This window comes from Sceloporus occidentalis, unplaced genomic scaffold (genome assembly GCF_023333645.1).
Source record: "Sceloporus occidentalis isolate IW3139 unplaced genomic scaffold, rSceOcc1.0.p SCAF_15, whole genome shotgun sequence".
Classification (NCBI taxonomy): Eukaryota; Metazoa; Chordata; class Lepidosauria; order Squamata; family Phrynosomatidae; genus Sceloporus; species Sceloporus occidentalis.
The window spans coordinates 7,124,541-7,145,528 of record NW_028316995.1 but is presented as its reverse complement, the minus strand read 5'-3'; the positions used below and the strand labels follow the sequence as shown (position 1 = coordinate 7,145,528).

The 20,988-nt window shown below is 38.1% G+C and overlaps 1 protein-coding gene across 1 annotated transcript; it reads left to right on the top strand.

Annotated features, from left to right (window-relative positions):
- The first annotated feature begins 4,116 nt into the window (after positions 1-4,116).
- On the top strand, positions 4,117-20,639 carry LOC149303202 (fermitin family homolog 1-like). The gene is made up of 14 exons (XM_089481510.1): positions 4,117-4,267; positions 6,912-7,145; positions 8,664-8,804; positions 9,433-9,646; positions 9,784-9,886; positions 10,280-10,387; positions 10,805-10,936; positions 12,439-12,488; positions 13,177-13,301; positions 15,999-16,105; positions 16,926-17,147; positions 17,468-17,592; positions 19,795-19,936; positions 20,466-20,639. Exons 1-14 carry the CDS (start codon positions 4,117-4,119, stop codon positions 20,637-20,639), a joined length of 2,028 nt encoding a protein of 675 aa, XP_089337636.1.
- Positions 20,640-20,988: the final 349 nt, after the last annotated feature.

Genomic DNA, 20,988 nt, shown 5'->3' with positions numbered 1-20,988 from the left:
ACAAGGGTGTCAGTATTGCTTGCCGCTCAGATTTTACTGGGTATAATTAACCGTCTGTGAGCAGATGTGACCTTTAACCAGGGAAAAAAATGTAAATATATATTTATATCTATAAATATCTATATGTTCATAGGTTTTTTGAGCAGGGGCTTTGTTGCTGTTGCTTGTTTCTGTAAGTCCAAATTGTTAAGCGATGTACATTTGCTATGTACTATTTGCCCATTGCACAGTTTTTTTATATTTATATATACAGATAAATAATTTTTTTGAGTTATATGATTGTTATATGGATACACACATGTATTGTATACTAAGGACCGAGTCTCCTAAGGATACAGTGTATCTCTGTTTTCTAAACCCTTTTTCCTATAACAAACCAGGTGCTATGAATACGTCAGTCACAGGTATATCTGAAAAATACTGAGCTACTGATTAACTCGCGCTACGGTTGGGGGTTGAAGACTCAGATTGGTAAACGGAATTAGTGTGTATTGGGTCTGAAGGAGAATGGGACATAAAATATGCCAAATTCTTTCTTAAGACAAGTCAAGGGATATGTTTGCCTCTGGCAATGAGAGTAAAGCATTTTTGGCTTAAATAGTTATCATATTTTGCTGTTAAGAAGATGCTTACCTCCATACTCCCATAGTACATTGATACATATGAGTATAGTCTTATTTTTGCTTCTGCATCTCCAGGAATGTATAAAGTCACTCAATGGGTTTTATACCGAGAACAAAGAGAGAAGAATCTGTGGAATTTACTCTCACAATGGGACTTTTTGTCAGATTTCTAACACAATGATCCTAAAAAGATGCACATTAGTCAACATATTTATTCATGGTTTGTTGTGGATTTATTAATAAAAATAAGATTTCTACTTGCTCTGGAGCCATTGGTGCCAGCAGCTGGATAGTCGATCTATTTTGGTAAATCTAAAGGTGGCAGCCAAATGGTTTAAACAACAGTCCTTATAAAACCCATTATGGGTGATTTGCAGTCAATTGTGTTAAAATATACTTCCCTCTTATATATTAAAGTACCTTAATATACATTCTTCTTTGATGCCGTAAAGCAACACATCGCTAAGTCATGTAGGGACCATGGAGTTCATGGATTAAAACTTGACCCTTATTCAGAGGTCAGCCACCCAGGAAGTGTTTCCATTCTGTTTTAACCTGGGTTTCAAATGAAAGGCTACAGTATCTGAAATGTTGGGGGTTTTTTTCGCCTTTTGAATAGTCTATTCCCTAAATTATGTTTAATACAACCATGCGACTTTAAACCACCAAATATCTAAGATTTTTCATAAAAACTGATTGAATGTGGGGAGCTGGGGAGCTTCCACAGCGACAAAGAGATAACAATCGCATTTTACTTTATTAAAAATAGTAGTAGGAAAATAACTCTTTAGATTTCCCATTAAAAATTATTTTTCATTTTTTCTTCTCTGCATTTCTAGTTCCTTTGTAGACTCTCATTTACTGTAGAATCCCAGCACAACAAGCAGGAACTTGCTTCCCTGGAGGCTGAGCGTACAAAGTTCGCCCTGGGGAGACAGATCTCAGGAGGTTAGCGGCAGGAATGCAGATCAACCTGTTGGCTTTTTTTTTTTAAACTAGGTGTGAAATTACAGATAGTGATGCGGACTGCTATATACGAGCCGACATTCCATCACCATACTGTTTGCAGTCTTTGTGACATATACCTTTCATAAGGACAATTTGTACTCTGGGAGTTTTTCAAAAAGTTTTTTTGTTTAGGTGCCATTCTCGTAAAAAAAAAAAGGTCCATAACTCATCTTTAAAATTTCTTAGAAATAGTGTCTTTCACTGGGGTTATGTTGATTGATAAACCTTTTAAGTGTCAATATAGGGATATACAGGGAGTAAATAAAGTGAAAAGGGGGAAGTATATTTTAAACAAGGAGAATTGTCAGGCCATTGTCTAAAAGTAGAAGGTCAGAGTCATAGATATAATGTAAGAAAGCACTGGTGGTGTTGGATATGTGGAACAGCCTTCCAGGAAAAGTGGTAGAGGTTATTGGGATAGGCATAAAGCTATCCTGGACATAATACAAAGCCAAGGAGCAATTATGTTTTGAGTCTTAGTACAGGTATAAATAATGGGCAGACTAGATCGACCAAATCTCTCTTCTTTGTCATCAGATTGTACATTTTTGTTTTTCTGCGCTTTTGACCCCATTTAAGAGGCCATTGTGTGCAACTAAAAGGTTCAGAGTCTCGTGTTCTTTCACACTTAACATGTAACTATTGTGCAGTAAACTGAAAATAAATAAAATTATGCATTTTCAAACATAATTATTTTGAGCAAAATGTTGAAAACGTCCTCACAATTTAATTTTTAATTATTATCTTATTTAATTGTTAAGCTTTGGATGTGCAGGACAAGCACTCATCAACACAATTCATGTACAAATATATGCTTATTAAATTGCTTTAACTTATCTTTTTTAAAAAGAAAAGTAAAAAGAAGGAAATTATTGTAGCCCTAATATTTTTGGCAAAGGATTATACTATAAGGTTCCATTTATTGTTGAACACCAGCTGTGCGGACTTGGATCTTTTTTGGATTTAGATCCTGGCTATACCAAGAGCCATCTAATCAGGGCTGTGTTAACCAGGGGCACATGGAGCAATAGCTTTAGGGCCCCCAAAATGGTAGGAGACCCCGAGTCTCAGGGCTATCAGATGCTAACAGAGAGGAGCCAGCTCCACAGCACGTATATGTATTACCTGATTAAGTGGTAATATTATGTTAGGCGCTTCATTATATTAATATTATTATTATGATTATTATTATTATGTTACTATGGACAGTGTGTGACATCATGAAGGAATGTAGAGGAAGCTCCAATAAATTATTTTTTTTACATTACTTGATTCCATGTTTACATTACTTAATTTACCATCGTTTAATTGGTTGTAAAAATAGTTGGGGGCAAGATAAGAGGGGCTTTTTAGCATAAGTGCTGTAGGGCCCAAAGATCCTTAATCCCACCTTGCATCCAATATCACTGTATAATGATATAAAACTCATAGGAGTTCTGCAAGGTAGAGTAATCTCCAGACGTTTCCATTAGTTGTTTAGGCAACTGCGCCATCTTTACCACTTTTGCCTGCACCATCATCAGTCTATGTATCCCTTTCCTATGATCCCTACTGTGAGGATTTTAAACATGTTTTCTACCTCAAAGATACTTAAGAAAACAGTAAGATAGTATCTGTTATCTTGCCGCCATTGTAATACTCTTACTCCATGCGTCTGTACGTTGTATTGAGAACCGCTAGACTGGTGGAAGACAAGTACTGACAGTAATGGTGTGAGGCCTCGCTTGTTACGGTGTTTTATGATTTCAGGGACAGTAGATGAAGCATCGACGTCCATGAATACATGTTTTAAGGAAACACACGGTAGATTTACCATGAAGCGAAGAAATGGAGTGTTGGAATCTCCTGAGGCATTCAGTGGATCTTTCTGGTTAATACTGTAGATTCCACTTGTTTTCTTAATATCTTTTAGTATATCCATAAAAACAACAAGAGTTTACTTTGAAATCTGCCATCACGTTATGGATGCAGCGTTACTGAGATGTGGTGTGACTATTTTCTATATAAAATACCACATTTATCTGGATCTCATATCTTGCTCATTATGACTTTCATGAACACCTTCGCTCAAAAGGCGGAAGAATACCAATGAAGACCCGATGTCACTGATTCCATAGTATACATGTAGGATAGGCTTTGAATACATAAATGACTTATTTTTATCTGTAAACAGCACTGCACAGGTATATAATACTTGGGAACTAAGGACTGCATGGTCCCCTTTATTTAGGTGTAAATGTACCAAATAATGCAACTAATTATAGCCTTTACTTCCATGTGGGAATCGGGGAAACTGCCCCAGGTGCCACAGTCGCCAAGTACCCCAGTCATGTCTAACTAATTGATTGCCCTCTTTTTTCAGAGGTACATAATATTTAAACACATCATGCATGTCAGATTTTGTTGCTTCTACAATAGCATAGGGCACATTTCTGTATAATTATCTAAAGTGGTTTTTTTTATTGTTCTGTAGAACTTTTCAAAGATGATCCACACTGCTGCTCTTGGAACAGCTTCTTGGGAACTTCGTGTTGCCATTGATCAACCAAATGAGGAGAAGAATGAAGAAGTTACCATTCGAGTATCAGGAGATCTTCATATTGGCGGCGTTATGTTCAAACTTGTAGAACAAATTGGTAGGTGGACCTCATACTTTATTCTGTCTGATTCAATAATGTATGTGGCCAAATAATGTCTCCCCCTTGTCACAGGTAATAGGTAAGTTTACCGAATGGAAAATATAATTTTTTTTTCCAAACTAAATGGAAAAGTAATATTCTGGTTAAATTCCCTTATTGTTCTTTGACTGCATATAGCTGTACTGTTGAGAAGATAGAGTGCTGTACAGTAGTTATGTTTTAATACTTTCAGCTATGCATATGATGTAAGAGTGAGAAGCCCCATGCCAGGTTGCGATACGCTGATTATTCATAATGACTTTGCAACGTATTTGTGCTAAACTGTTACTTGATGTTTTTGAAGTTTTCAGAACATAACTAAATCCCATCCATTCTCAGCTCCCCCAACCACTGTTTACTGGGGTCATACACATAATGCACAATATGCACGCTACCAAATACTATAATAAATTGTTGAATCTGTAATTTGACTTTAAAGAAATGTATTTGCTATAATGCTGTTTTATATGGAGCTGCCTAAACTCATCCAGCAAGAGAACCATGCTGGGGCATGAAATAATGAAATTGCAACTCAATAATGAAATTGCAACTCTTCTGCAAATAGCAAGGTATTTACATCTGGCACTGCCCTTGGCATAACGCAGGTGTGAGCTCCAAGCTACCCCCTGCATGGCAGCGTCCTTGCTGCAAAGCACTTGGATACAACGCCATATCCCGGTGCTCCATGTCTTAAAGCTGTGCAGCGCCTTGTAGTGCACCCTGTAAAGGCTGTGCCAGAGATCTTCCTTTTAACCAGTCCATTGAGCAGCTGCACAGAGGAGGATCAGATCGCCCAGGTGGGGCATCCTGTCCGCCAGTATTGTGGCAGAGAGGCGGCCACCCCTCGTGACCTGCCACCCTATGCCTAGGCCAACATACATAGCTGCCTACAAACCCCAATGTTTCTCTCTGTCTCTTACTTTTTGAGATGATTATATGCTTATGACTCTATTATGTCAAATAAAGGAATGACTCTGTAGATAAATCATTTACTATTTTTATTTATTGAAATACACTATATGGACAAAAGTATTTGGACACCTGACCATTACGCCAACAAGGACTTTTATGACATTGCATTCTAAATACATAGACATTATTATGTAGTTGGTCCCCCTGTGCAGCTATAACAGCTTCCACTCTTCTGGGAAGGCTTCTAGAGCGTTTTTTAGGGTCAGGCACTCCATTCCAGTTCATTCCAATGGTGTTCGATGGGGTTGAGGTCAGGGCTCTGTGCGGGTCTGTCAAGTTCATCCATATTAAACTCATCCAACCATGTCTTTATGGGCCTTGGTTTGTGCGCTCGGACACAGTCATACTGTTCACACAAAGTCTGCAGCATAGCATTGTCCAAAATGTCTAGGTATGTCCCCTTCTTATTCCACGGAACTGTACAATGGGAAAACGGGACATTGTGAATTGCACATAACAATTTGGATTTACAGAAACATAACATAAGGAGGCCCCTCCTTGGCCCTGCTCAAACAAGTTTACAATCAAGAATATAATTTAGCAAAATTTCAATAAAGTCCTCCATCACACATATCTGCTACTTCTATGAAGGGTTTGCCATTTTTAGTTGGGCATACTTATGTTGTCTTAGTTCCGGAATGCAGAAGTATTTTGGTTATTGTTTTGTATATATTGAATGGATGGCCTTAAGGTAAAGTCTTTGACACAATGGAAACTTGTCTGATACTCAGTCTCTGCTGTATGTGAGCCAAAGCTACATAATCTCACTCCAGGCCTTAGGCACCAAAGGAAATGAACCGAGAGCTTGTCATTCATACTCTACCCAGGTGTGTGGAAAGGACATACAACTTATTGCTGCATCTTTCCATCTCGCACCTGTTATATAATGCATTCTTCTGTATTATGCAAATAAATACATATACCTTGGAAGAGAAAAGAGAGAGAGAAGCGATGTGATAGAAATGTTTGAATACAATAAGGGGTTTATTTCAAAGGAGGAGAAACTGAGGAACAAGAGGTCATGATCTAAAACTAGAAGGACAGAGGTTTTGACGCAAGGAAGTTTAAGTTTACTGAGAGGGTGGTACATATGTGGAAGAACCTCCCAGCAGAAGTGGGACTCATTAAAACACGCATGGGATAATCATATAGCCACCGCAGCTCTAAGACTAGACTGTTTATACTGCTAGAGATTACTTATGTATGTAGCATAAATTGCATTTTAGCAAACTAATAAAAAATTAATTTTCCAAAAAAAAGTTTTAATTAATTTATAGGGACATGTTATTGGTGGGTATTGTGGTTGCACTGTGATTTTTTATGTTTTAATGCAATTGGACATTGTATCTCTATTTTAGTACTGTTTAGTAATGTTTAGTACTGTTTTATTTTTTCTCTGTCTCCATATTACATTCATTTCTTTCTCCCTATGCTAGCATTGTGTTACCTACTTTACACCCTCTAGGATTATTGTTATATTGTATATGTGCGAACATATGGCCACAAATCACCATGGCCGGGTAATGATCTTGGGAGCTGTGGTTTTGTATTATATTTTCTTGCCGTTATGTGTGTTGAAATGGTTCTCCTACCAGCGAGTATATTAAAAATGCTCACTTTTAATTTTTAGGGATCGCCAGGGATTGGTCAGACTATGGCCTTTGGTGGGAGCAGAAAAACTGCTGGCTGCTGAAAACACACTGGACGTTAGACAAGTATGGCGTACAGGCCGACGCTAAACTGCTTTTCACACCTCAGCACAAACTATTACGTCTCCGGTTACCAAACATGAAAACCGTGAGGTTAAAGGTTAGCTTTTCCGCCCTTGTGCTGAAAGCTGTAATAGAGATCTGCAAAATATTAAGTAAGTAATATGATAAATCAAAATCTTTTCTTAAATTAATTGTATTCATTATGTAAAATGCTCCAATATAAATGTTTTAAAGCACTTGGCTCTTGAAGGACTTTTACTGGGCATGAAGAACTTCTGGAATACGGTTAACCTCTTTCCTAATACGTGGCTAAATGTTAAATATGAAATCGTGTTCCAAAGAGACTCCCTTTCATAAGCGGGATTCTCATGAAATCCAGAGGTTTTTTTAGTTTGAAAGTTCACCAAAGCATTACATTTCTAACATCTTTTGCAATGTACTATTTTTGGAGAACACACTCACTACAACAAAAAATAGGCAAATAAAGATATTTAAAAAAAAAAACAGCAATACTGGAGTAACTAGAAATGTTGTAGCCCTACTGTACCCTTACAACCCCCTTCTCGAGGAGAGGGAGATCACTGCCGGTATGGACAAAGATGTCTCTTCTTCTGCCCCCTGCAGGTCTAGACACTTGATGACTCAGAGTACAGGGCTATGATGTCATTACTTAACCGTCTCCACAAAGAATATATATTGCATATTTGGATTCATACTGCTTTAAATATTTTAAATAGATTGCTTCTCCAGTTAAGATTATATTTTACATTTTTCCGACATGAAAGAAAAGGCTTCTGCCTTTAAACTGTTAAAAAAAAATGTTTTCTTTGTTTTATACACATGGGCCATTAGAAGAGAACAGCGTGAGCAGTGAACCTTGTTAATCTCATATCTTAAAATAACATACTGATAATATTTGTACCTTCATAGTTACCGATCCTCCTATCACAAATAGAAGAACGCATAGTAGCAGCAGAAAGTGAAATTAATTCTACGCTAATAGCGGAGACATCCAGCTGTAATTCACATAATATTGCCTGTGGACACGGACATAGAAAGGCTTATTGTTTTAATAAAATGATGCTCATTGTACTACTGAGAACATGATCTTCATTCAAAACAAATATGGAATGAATGCCTCTATCCTAAAACAATGCAGAGAGATTCTCAACAGGATTTCATTGAGTAATTCATATATATTTCTAGCTATGTAAAACAAGACTGTGCAAGGCCTGTTATACCGAATTCAAGTTTTGCTCCTAATTTGGGCATATCTGAAATATTTTATGTTATTGTTGTTGAGAAGCCAGTTGACTTTGCATTGGATCCATTACAAAATGATAAACACTCCAAAAAAAGTTAAGATTATTACTGAAACTAATAAATGCATTTAAAAGCTCATAATTACTATGATGTTTATTTGTATTATAAAATGAAAATTATTCATGTGTCCAAAATTTATTATTTCATTTGCAAACATGGGACCAGATGTGCTGTAAGATTTTTATTTTATACTAGTTGTCTCTTTTAAATTACATTTATAAATTAATGTATCCCTTAAATAATTATTTAATGGGGAAAAAAATAACTTTTGTTCCTAATTCTGTATTTTCTTTTAGTGTTTTGTGTTTGTGCATGGCTGTTGATAACACTCACGGTATCTTTTTTAGATATTAGGAGACCAGAAGAGTTATCATTGTTGAGGCCCATGGAAGATTATGTAAAAAAGAAAAAGAAAAAGGACAGTAAAGAAACGGTGTTAGATGAGATTATTAACCTGGACAACCCTCAAAATAACTCAGGATCATTAGGTATAAACATAGTATTGACAGATAATAACATTGCTAAATATTACATGTTGCTAATGTAACATTTTTCTCTAATGTCTACTTTGATGTCAGGGATGGGATGAAGGGAATATAATTGTCATTGGTTTCTGATCTCCATTCTATGAGTAATAATAATTCCGCACATAATGTTATACCAATCTACATGACCAAAACGAGATGCGGCAGATATGGCCTTAGCAAAATGAGGAATTTTGGGACAGTCTTAAAAGTGGAGAAATCACCAAGCAGACCAACAGAACCTTCTTACCAACTTCAGCATTTAACAATTGGTACCGGAAACACTTTTTGTAAATCTGGTCTGTAATGTATATAACTGATTTCAGCACTGTCCCCATGTAGTACAATCAAGAACATTAAGTCAAACCATCCAGTCAAACTAGATACATGGTATGAAGATAAAATAATGGCCATGAGCATGGTGCGGTTGGGTGGGCACAGTTTCATTGTTTATAATAACCTCTGCGGTAAAAATAACGAGGATTAGGAGAAAATATGTCATTGGGGAAATATAGTGATATATATATAATCAATTAAGAATGTTATTATACACTTTTTTATGTTTTATGTTTTAACTTGTCATCTCATGCAGCAAGCCCTGGGCTATACAGCAAGACCATGACTCCCATGTATGACCCAGTCAATGGCACCCCAGTTTCTTCCACAATAACTTGGTTCACGGATAGTCCACTAGCAGAACAAAATTGCAACATGTTAGCAGTGAGCCAGCCAAACTGTTCCCCTGAAATACTCGCTCAAATGTATCAACCACGGACGCTGCTGGATAAAGCAAAACTAAATTCAGGGTAAGTTTGCATAATTTGCACATTTCAGCTAGCTGGGACACAACAGCAAATCAGCCTACTGAATGTGGTCGACCAAAAGCACACACGGCACATGTACTGCTGGAGCACAGGCTCATTTTTGCATGTGATTCTTGCAGATGGTTGGACTCATCTAGGTCTCTGATGGAACAAGGTATCCAGGAGGATGATCAACTCTACCTAAGATTTAAATACTACTCATTCTTTGATCTCAACCCAAAGGTAAAGACCCACTGCCCGTGTTTCTCAAAAGTTTCAAACCAGCTGGTTGTGAATTAGTTCTTTAAATTCTTAATAGCGGTAGTGCTCTTGAATTGGACATTGATGTAATTTAGCTATCCTTTTAATAGTTACAAAATTAGTAATTGTTCATAGTAAAATGCTAATATGTCCTATTACTATGTACAAAGAGGAAAGTCAAGGATACATCAATTATATGGATGGTTTATACCAAATTACAAATTACCAAATTACAGAACCGTGATATTATATATTATCACTGTAAAGGCTTTTTCTATAACCGCCAGGATGCCTGAAAGATTTTTTTGGCGCTTTTCTTGTTATAGCACTATTGTGATCGCAAACAGCTTTTAATAATATATTTTCACTTCATAGTATGATGCCGTTCGGATAAACCAATTGTTTGAGCAAGCACGGTGGGGTATCTTGTTGGGGGAAATTGACTGCACTGAAGAGGAGATGCTAATGTTTGCAGCATTACAGGTAAGTCTGTAATAACGTTATCATTTCTACCTTTTCATTTCTGATTTTGGTATGTTGCTTGTGGAAGATAGTCCTCTTCATTCCTTTAGAGTATTGCGTAGTTTGGGGTACACATGAAGATTTTTGTGGTCTGTGTTGGGATTATTCCCTGGCAAAATCCATGATTTAAATACAGAAATAAGCATTTGCTCAAATTAATGGTAACTATATTAACTATATTAACTATATGGTACATTATGATGGGATGAATCGGCCATTTATACAAGAGAACCCGCGGGTGGTCTTTATAATTCACTGTTAATATGCAACTCACCTACAATTAGTGAATAAACCGCATGCACATCTGTAATCTTAATATTTAATATAATTTACACATCCTGTAAACATAAGGGTAACATGTTGTGTGTCCAAATGTAGTATCACATAAGCAAGTTATCGTCATCAGCTGAAGCCTTTGAGTTGACCACGGACGGAGAAGCGGATGAAATAGATGCTGCGCTATCCAAGTTAGAGGTGGCTTTGGAAGGAGGAAAAAGAGAGAGGGTACTGGTGAGTATTTATCTGCCGGAGGGCCTGGCACCGAACAGGACTGAAAATGGCATACGCTAATTAACTCCGGATCTGATTTACTATGTGCGGTTATGTTTAATATGTTCCTATCATGTTTGTTTTTCTCGTACATGTATTGATGAGCCTGTTGGTGCATTATTTAGAAAGGTATGAAATTATTAATACAAAGTCATCTGTTTGGTGTTAGATTTCATAGAGACTTCTGCCTTTTCAGGGATTTCAGTGGCATTTGTGATACATAAAACACGCCAGAGATAAATAAAAATGAGTTGAATAATATGCATTATAATAAGAAACAACAAATCTTTCCAGATTTCATTTAGAGACTGAACCTTGGGACATCATGCACAGGCTCATCTGTCTTCTCCGCTCTAAATTATTAATAAAATTTTACGCGCAGTAGCCAAATATAGTGATATCAGCATAAAATCTAGAACAGTGCTTATCAAAGCTATCGGGCCTGGGAATACATTTCTAAAAGATTTATATCTATTATACCTTTTCTGTCAAAACGCTTAAAAACTTAAAAGCAAGTTTAAGAGTCTAGGTAACAAGCTGCCCTTGCACTATAATTTGGATTTTGCATACGCAGCCATTTTTTATCTAAAGGCAAATGTTCTTTCTCTTACAGAGAAGAGGCGGGCAGGGGATTGGAATATAGAGGGGTAAATCTCTCCTTTGCTGCTTTGATTTTAAGTTTTTTGAGCAACTATCATGAGCTTTTTCTGTTCCACATATAGACTTTGGGAAGCATTCACGCCATGACATGGGTTTTCTGTCACTCCTTTTTGCTGAACGTGTGTTGTATAGGACACGGTGTCTCCTAAACATATTTTGGGCCACAGTTATTATCTCCACTTTGCTCATATCTCTTGTTCTTGCCTATGTACCACTTTGAATGGTCCTGGGGTTCCAAGGACCGTAGTTTGAGTACCACTGATCTATAAGAAATTAACAAAACCTTTTAGGGTTAATATTGTATATATTTGAATAGCAGGTTAAACATTTTATCACACTTATTAACTTTGCATTATGCGGAGAAACTGGTGGCTAATGTCTGCCTTGGTAGAGATTTGCTTTTTGCTATTTGTTCCCAATTTAAAACAAAATAATCAAGAATAAAACCTAGTAAAGGCTAGGCTACAAAGGTGTGATTTCTACTTTCAGTCTGACCCCTTTATTTTCAGGTGTATTCCGCTTTGTAGAATAACTGATTACATTGTAGCCCTTGAAACCAAGTGGTGTGCTTCTGGCCTTATGGGCTGTGATTAGATCCTGACATGACAACAAAGCAAAAGTGCAGGAAGATTATCTCAAGGATCCCTGTCTCATAAGCCCTACACAAACTTCATAACGTATCCCTTAAGACACAGACAGATGGCATTTAACCCGCTATTGCCGACATAAAATTTTAGGCCCGTGGAACCAAGGAATTGTGTGTCACAAAAAATAATGTATCTGTGATATATTTTTCTTTCTAGGAGGATATTACAGACATACCAAAACTTGCAGATAACCTCAAACTCTTTAGGTAAGCAAATGACATGGTGGGCCATACAAACTGACATGTATTTGTGTGGCACAAAGTTACTGGCACAGTGTCCATGTGTGTAAAAGTAATTTCTTAAACATACAAAAATAGTGTATGTTCTAATAAAGTTATCATATGCTTTTATATAAGATTGAGAGTTTTGTCTCTTTTGTAAAACCTTATTTTGCCAGGCTCTGCCGTATCCATGACAACACTGCACGGGAACAATTAGGTGTGATTTTACTAATACAGTATATATATATATATATATATATAAACATAAATATATATATATGTATTTATGTATGTATGTATGTGCGTGTGTGTGTGTGTTTGAATCAGGCAATCAGTAGCAGGAAAGCACTGCTTTTCAGATCCTTTGGGGTACGTTTTAAGGGGTCGAGGGAGCTGGAAATACAGCAAGGAAACTTTTGTTTTATTTATATTAAAAAATATGAAATATTGTTTGGTGAAGCGTAATGACATAGTTGTAAGTTGTAATTCATAAAATCTAATTAAAAAGCTATCTACCTGCTAAACACAAGGAGAAAATGCCCAGCGGATACCTAGGTGTGGTCCAGCCACGCAAATATAAAGCATTTATCAGTAAGCTCATTGTGTAAAAGGTTTGGTTTTTGTTTAATCTTTGAATGACATAACTGATTAAAGATTTATTTTTACCTTTCAGGCCAAAAAAGCTAGCATTAAAAGCTTACAAGAAATATTGGTTTGTTTTTAAAGATACATCAATATCATACTTCAAAAATAACGAATCTGCACATGGGGAACCCGTCGAGAAGCTGAATCTTAGAGGTAAGAAAATGTATATTCCGGCCCTTACGAAAAAATTACTGCAGTTTTTCTGAAGTAATACTGCAGTTTTTTGGACATGAAAAAACTGCAATACTGCACTTTTACTGCAGTATTACTGCACATTTACTGCAGTTTTACTGCATTTGTACTTCACTGTACTGCAGTTTTACTGCACATTTGCTGCACTTTTTTTTTATATTGCAAACCTACAGTTCTACTTCAATGTACCGCAGCTTTATTGCATTTGTACTTCCGTAAAACTGCAGTACAGTGAAATACAAATGCAGTAAAACTGCAGTAAATGTGCAGTAAAAGTGCAGTATTGCAGTTTTTTCATGTCCAAAAAACTGCAGTATTACTTCAGAAAAACTGCAGTAATTTTTTCGTAAGGGGGTGTCCGGAACACAGTGGGACTGAATGGATTACTATTCGTTTTCAAGGGGTTTCAGGAAGGTGTCTTTACTGTGCTTATGGGGGCTATTTTACTGGCTATAAATATAGTGGTATCTTGTTCTGATCAAAAGGTAAATACCACAAGATTATCTAGATGAACATGCAATATGTATGACATGCTTGGTGAAGAATGGCCAAAACGTAATCCTCGGCAGCAATAAAAATGTAGAAATGATTGTTTAAGATAACGTTACCACGCATCTGCTTTATGTATGTATATTTGCATACATCAAATAAAGGAACTACTTCTAAGTTACTTATCTTCACAAGAAGCCATTAGAATTACTTTTGTTGATTTCCAACAGATCTGCGGCTATAGGGGATGGCCCATTAGATTATCAGCAAGAGAGTACTGACATGGGAGAGCCCATAGTATTACCACATTGAAGAGTCCATAATAATACAAGCATGAGGTATAGAAATAGCCTTTTCTCTAAATGCACCACAATGCCTGGGCTGGCAAACAAGGTGAATGCCTGATGGGGATGTAACTATAAGGCACAGGGCCCCAGTGCGAAAATTGCCCCCAAACTTCACCAAGTAACATGTCCCACAGTGCCACCTTTGCCCCCGAACAGTTTATGAGTACTTCCTATGCCCCCAAACAGCCTGCCTGTACCATATTTGCCCTCAAACATCTTATCTGTGCCATCTTCTTTGTGCCATCATTGCCCCTTGCCCCCCCTCCAACATACACAATGGCACACAAACATATGCTAACACATACACTCATACTCAATAACACACGTAAACACTCATTCAAACACACACACTCGATCTAACAGCACTTACACATACATGCTCATATATGTTATATATATATATAACATATATATATAACATATATATGAGCATGTATGTGTAAGTGCTGTTAGATCGAGTGTTAGATATATATGTTATATATATATATATATCTATATATGCATGCACACATATACAAATATTTATACATTTACGAATTGGTGATTTTGAAAAAAAATAAAAAAAATATATATATATACCATATTGGCTCGAATATAGGCTTTTTTCCCCCACTTTAAGTCTTTAAAGTGGGGGTGCGGCCTATATTCGGGGTCTAGCACCTGACGCCCGGGACATGCAGTTCCGGGGCGCCGGACAGACAGCAGGGTTACGATACAGATCCCCCGCAGCGGTGCAGGGGACCTGCATCCTACTCTCCGATATGCTGAGACAGCCTCCCCTGCCGGCACTTTCCACGGGGGGGAGTGCTGGCACGGGAGATTGTCTAAGCGCATCGTGCAGACGTTCACCGACAGCGGTGAACGTCCGCACGATGCGTTTTACCTCTGCCCCCAAGACTTACCAGAGCAGACTCCCGGGTGTCTTGCGGGGCCGGCGGGGGACATCTACACAATACGCCTATACAACTTCCGGTGCCGGCACATCCGCTGAGTCCCGGCACCGGAAGTTGTATACGGGCCCCGCCGGCCCCGCAAGACACCCGGGAGTCTGCTCTGGTAAGTCGGGGGGGGGGGTAGAGTGGCAGCATATCTGGGGGGGGGGACAGTGGCAGCATATCTCAGGGGGGACAGAGTGGCAGCATTTCTCGGGGGGGAGGAGGAGGAGGATAGTGGCAGCATTTCTCGGGGGGAGGAGGAGGAGGACAGTGGCAGCATATCTCGGGGGGGACAGTGGCAGCATATCTCGGGGGACAGAGTGGCAGCATATCTCGGGTGGGGGAGAGTGGCAGCATATCTTGGGTGGGGGAGAGTGGCAGCATATCTCGGGGGGGGACAGTGGCAGCATATCTCGGGGGGGACAGAGTGGAAGCATATCTCGGGTGGGGGAGACTGGCAGGATATCTCGGGTGGGGGAGAGTGGCAGCATATCTCAGGGGGGGAGACAGAGTGCAAGCATGTCTATTAAAAAAAAATTTCTTTAAAAAAGCACCAAACTTTTAGGGTGCGGCCTATATACGGGGGCGGCCTATATCCGAGCCAATACTGTATATATATAATAAATATATATATAAATATATATAATAAAAATATATATATATATATATATCATATATGAGCATGTATGTGTAAGTGCTGTTAGATTGAGTGTTAGATATATATGTTAGATATATATGTTAGATATATATGTTATATATATATATATATATATATATATATATATATATATATATATGCAAGCACACATATACAAATATTTATACATTTACGAATTGCTGATTTTGAAAAATGAAGTGACTTACAAAGTTGTTACTATTTGTTTCAGGATGTGAAATGGTACCAGATGTAAATGTGGCACAGAGGAAATTTGGAATTAAATTATTAATACCTTCTGCAGAAGGAATGAATGAATTATACTTAAGATGTGATAATGTAAGTATAAAATCATTTACACTGTTCATAACACCCATTCAGTGTTTGGCCATTTATTTAAGTGAGGCTTTGATTTATCCTTTGGATTTGGCAATTGTTATTTGAAAAAAACTTGGGCGGAAAAGAATAAGTATATTAAAAGTATTTAAGTATAGTATAGGTGTATTTGTGCAATGGTTGCCTTACAGCAAAGGTAACTCTCTAGCTGTTCCACAAAGAAGCTCCCATGATGTGTATATAGTATGTGAAGATTTATTCTGTGTATTTGCCTGGCTGATATAATCACAGGAATTTACAACTTAATGTCGTTTTACTGCTTTCTCTTAGGTCAGATTGTTCCGTGGATTGCAAAAATTAATATTGCCATATCAATCCAAGAGATTACACTTTTTACAGAACAATAGCTCCTGTAGCATGCACATACCCTCCTATCTATGCACGAGGCCGCGGAGGAGAGGATCTCACTGTCCTGGTTATTTACCCCACTGTCCACCATTGGGACCATGGGCCGGTTGGGCTGATCTTCTGATCTCCCCTGATGGCACAGAAAGGTTCAAAATCACCAAAATCACTTTTTAGTGTTAACATTTTATTTTAAAGTAAACTTTACATAAAGGTAGTCTGTTTACTTTGCCTGATGGTTAGAAATATTCCAGGCCAATATGTTCTACCAATCCAATATCTTCTTCTAGGCTGGTTGTAACTTTATATTGTAGTGAATATTGGATGCACACAAAACAAATAATGCAAACTTATTTTTAACATGTATTGGTGCATAAAATATAAATTTACGAGGTATTTTGTATTTTATTAAACGCAGGAAACACAGTATGCAAAGTGGATGGCTGCCTGCATGCTGGCATCAAAAGGAAAGACTATGGCAGACAGTTCATATCGACCTGAAGTGCAGAGCATTCTTTCATTTTTGAGGATGAAGAACAGAAATAATAGTTCTCAAGTACCCTCTGACATTGAAACTGTGGACATGAAACCAGAGTGCTTTGTTTCACCAAAATATGCAAAGAAATATAAAACCAAACAGGTATATAAGTTTAACTGCAATGTGCATAATGGAAGTGAAAAAAATGCAACACAAACAACATCTGTAATAGTCTACTAATCAAAATCACTCATCCACAAGACAAAAAGATGGTGGCCATATCGCTACTTACCGTTTGCTTTAGGCGGTCGTGTCATTGTTAATATAGTAAGTTAATTGCTAGTGGGAGATCGAGATGGAATGAACATTTTAACATTTCAATTATTTCATTAAAATGTTTCTGATTATAGAGATTGTTATCAATTCTTTCTTTGAAAAATTAATATTTAACACAAAATGATTGCTCCTAATTACTTTTACAGTTGGCGTCTCGCATTCTGGAAGTGCAACAGAATATTGCGCAAATACCTCTCATTGAAGCAAAATTAAGATTCATCCAAGCGTGGCAGTCTCTGCCCGAGTTTGGCTTGGCCTACTATCTTGTAAGGTAACTATTCTAATAACTACTGCAAAACGGATTCTGCTGCACTTTATTATATGGGACAGTCAGATTTGGTTATCAGGGTCTAGAAGAGAAATCAGTATTTGGTGTGACCACCCTTTGCCTTACACCTGCACAAAGGGATTTTGTAGGTGTATGTTTAAACAATTATATCAAAGAAGTGCTAAGGATCAATTTAATATGTAGGTTAAACACAATTATTAACTGAAGGTGTGTAGGAGGAATAAAACGTTTCTGAAATTTCACGGCAGACAGGGGTTTCCAGATGTTCTGTCCGAGCTCTTTGAAGAAGCACAAAAATGGACACTACTGCATTCTACAGAAGTCTGATCTATAGTTGTCTTTAATGAAGACTTATGGCCAAAAAAGCCATATATTCAACTTGGAAAGACCGTGTGACTCAACTAGTCACGAAAACACGGAAACTGGGGAGAAGAAAAAAGGCAGCGGGTGCTCTGGACTGTAAAATATATGGCTGTAGCAGAAGTTAGTTTGTTCGCTGAATGACTGATGGCCGTTGGAAAAAAAGAGCGTTTTCAGTCAACAGTGACTCATGACAAAGGTTCCTTGCAAGCTTGAGGCTGCATTTCTGCAAATGGAGTTGGGGATTTCAGAGTTAATGGATTCCTCAATGCTGAGGAATACAGGCAGATACTTATCCATCATGTCATACCATCAGGAAGGCATCTGATTGCGTGGCGACGACTCAAGCACAAAGTCATTGAGAACGATCTTCAGAGTAAAGAAGAACAAGGAGTCCTATAAGTGATAGTATGGCCCCAGAGAGCCCTGATCTCAACATCATAAACATCATCGTCTGTCTGGAATTACATGAAGAGCGAGAAGCAACTGAGGCGGCCTAAATACACAGAATAACTGTGGTTGGTTCTCCAAGATGTTTGGAACAACCTACCTGCCGAGTTCCTTAAAAAACTGTGTGCAAGTGTACCTAAAAGAATTGATCCCGTTTTGAAGGCAAAGCATGGTCGTGCCAAATATTGATTTAATTTTGCTTTTGTCTACTCACTTTGCATTTTGTTAAATGATAAAAATGATGTATATATATATATATATATATATATATATATATACACACACCAGTATATATTCAGATTGTCAAGTTGGCTGGCTTTTTACAACTAACAAATAAGGAAAAGTACCTGTTATAGTTATAGGTTTTTTAACTGAAATGTACCGTATTGGCTCGAATATAGGCCGCACTTTCCCCCCCCACTTTAAGTCTTTAAAGTGGGGGTGCGGCCTATATTCGGGGTCTAGCGTCCGACGCAGCGGGGTTAAGATACAGATCCCCCGCAGCGGTGCAGGGGACCTGCATCCTACTCCCCGATACGCTCAGACAGCCTCCCCTGCCAGCACTTTCCACGGGGGGGGGTGCCGGCACGGGAGGTTGTCTAAGCGGAGGTTGTTTACCCGCATCGCCGCAGCCGGTGACCGTCCGCACGATGCGTTTTACCTCTGCCCCCAAGACTTACCAGAGCAGACTCCCGGGTGTCTTGCGGGGCCGGTGGGGGACATCTACGCAAATACGCGTATACAACTTCCGGTGCCGGCACATCGGGGGGAGAGGAGGACAGTGGTAGCATATCTCGGGGGGGGGGACAGTGGCAGCATATCTCGGAGGGGGAGGAGGAGGACAGTGGCAGCATATCTCGGGGGGGGCAGTGGCAGCATATCTCGGGGTGGGAGGACAGTGGCAGCATATCTCGGGGGGGAGTGGCAGCATATCTCGGGGGGGAGACAGAGTGGCAGTATGTTTTTTTGGTGCTTTTTTAAAGAAAAAAACTTTTTCTTTAAAAAAGCATCAAACTTTTAGGGTGCGGCCTATATACGGGGGCGGCCTATATCCGAGCCAATACGGTACTTTAAAGGTTCTATCCCACCTACTCTGTTCAATTTAATACTTGTGTAACTCAATGCAACATTCGAAATATCATTCCAAGTACTGTTGAATGAAAGTTAATTCTGAAACTTTTTCTAAAAATGCCTTAATCAAGTAAATGTCTCATTCACAATTTGGACGAGGGACACTTAATTCTCATGTGACACAAAACCAGGCACTGATATGTTATTGGCGTAGAAACAGAAAAAGCCTCTTGCATGTTTGAGTTATTTTTAAAATGTTACAAATACGGTAGTTTTATATATTTGTGTCTAATTGTTAAACAGGTTTTTCGGTAGCAAAAAAGATGATATTGTTGGAGTGTCCTACAACAGGCTGATAAGAATAGACATTGCAACTGGAGACCCAATTACCACATGGAGATACTCCAGTATGAAGCAGTGGAATGTGCACTGGGAAATGCAGCAGGTAGGAGTAATCGCTAAGAGGCTGTCAGTCCGTTTGAAGTTCAGTTGAATGTTTTTATGTCCACAATGGCCATCTCACATTGTCTTCTCCTCCTTTAGGCCTTCCACAATTATCTCCATTACCTTCATTCTTCCTTTTACATGATTACTTTTGTTCTTTAACGCCCGTATACTTCATGTATTCATCCTTATTAATCAATATGTTCCCCAAATATCTTATTAGACACTCAAATTTACTCTCATAACCCTTCGGTTTCTCTGCTTATCCATAACCCATTCTAAGTTGTATACCATTCTCTCCACACAGCCCTGAGCTTCTGTCCAGACACATATATGTATATGCTTATACAGTATATTAGAATTATTGTTTGTTAGAAGCCTAAGAGTTTTCTTCTGCTTGTATGTTGCTTATTTACCGCATGTATGTGCTCATTTGCAAACTGCGCTATGGTTTACTATGGTTTGCTGTTATTCTGAAACAAGGCTGATAGAAATAGAGTTTGTTTTTTATTATTTTCCTTGTTTTTCAGGTCACTGTCGACTTTGATCCAAACATAACCATCGCTTTTAAATGTCTAAGCGCAAACTGCAAAATTGTTCACGAGTACATAGGAGGCTATATTTTCTTATCCACACGATCCAAGGACCAGAACGAAACTTTGGATGAAGACCTTTTCCATAAGCTTACTGGAGGACAGGAATGAACACAATAAGAATCATTAACTTCAAGTTTAATGTATTGGAATGAACTGTAAAATATTTAGCTTGCGGGATAATGGACATTTTAAAGAAACCAATTCTTTGAGGGTATTCCAGGTTATTACGTGAGATACTAGACTGTATTATATATGGGACAATATTAATAACCAGTCAGTGAGTGAATCTCAGTTTGAATATGCTGTGGGGATTATTGTTTTGTGTATTTTTTGATTCTCAGGGGTTTGTAAGGGTTTATTTTACTCTTAAACTCATTAAGTTCATTAGTTCTCTGATCCATTACATTGTGAACAGATCTATTTACAATTCTGCTAAATTGCACTTCAGAAAATACCA

Coding starts and splice junctions, on each gene's coding strand:
- LOC149303202 (XM_089481510.1), top strand. CDS start 4,117: ATGATCCACACTGCTGCTCTTGGAACAGCTTCTTGGGAACTTCGTGTT. Junction 9,887..10,279: donor TCTTTGATCTCAACCCAAAG/GTAAAGACCCAC, acceptor TTCACTTCATAG/TATGATGCCGTTCGGATAAA. Junction 17,593..19,794: donor TTGGCCTACTATCTTGTAAG/GTAACTATTCTA, acceptor ATTGTTAAACAG/GTTTTTCGGTAGCAAAAAAG.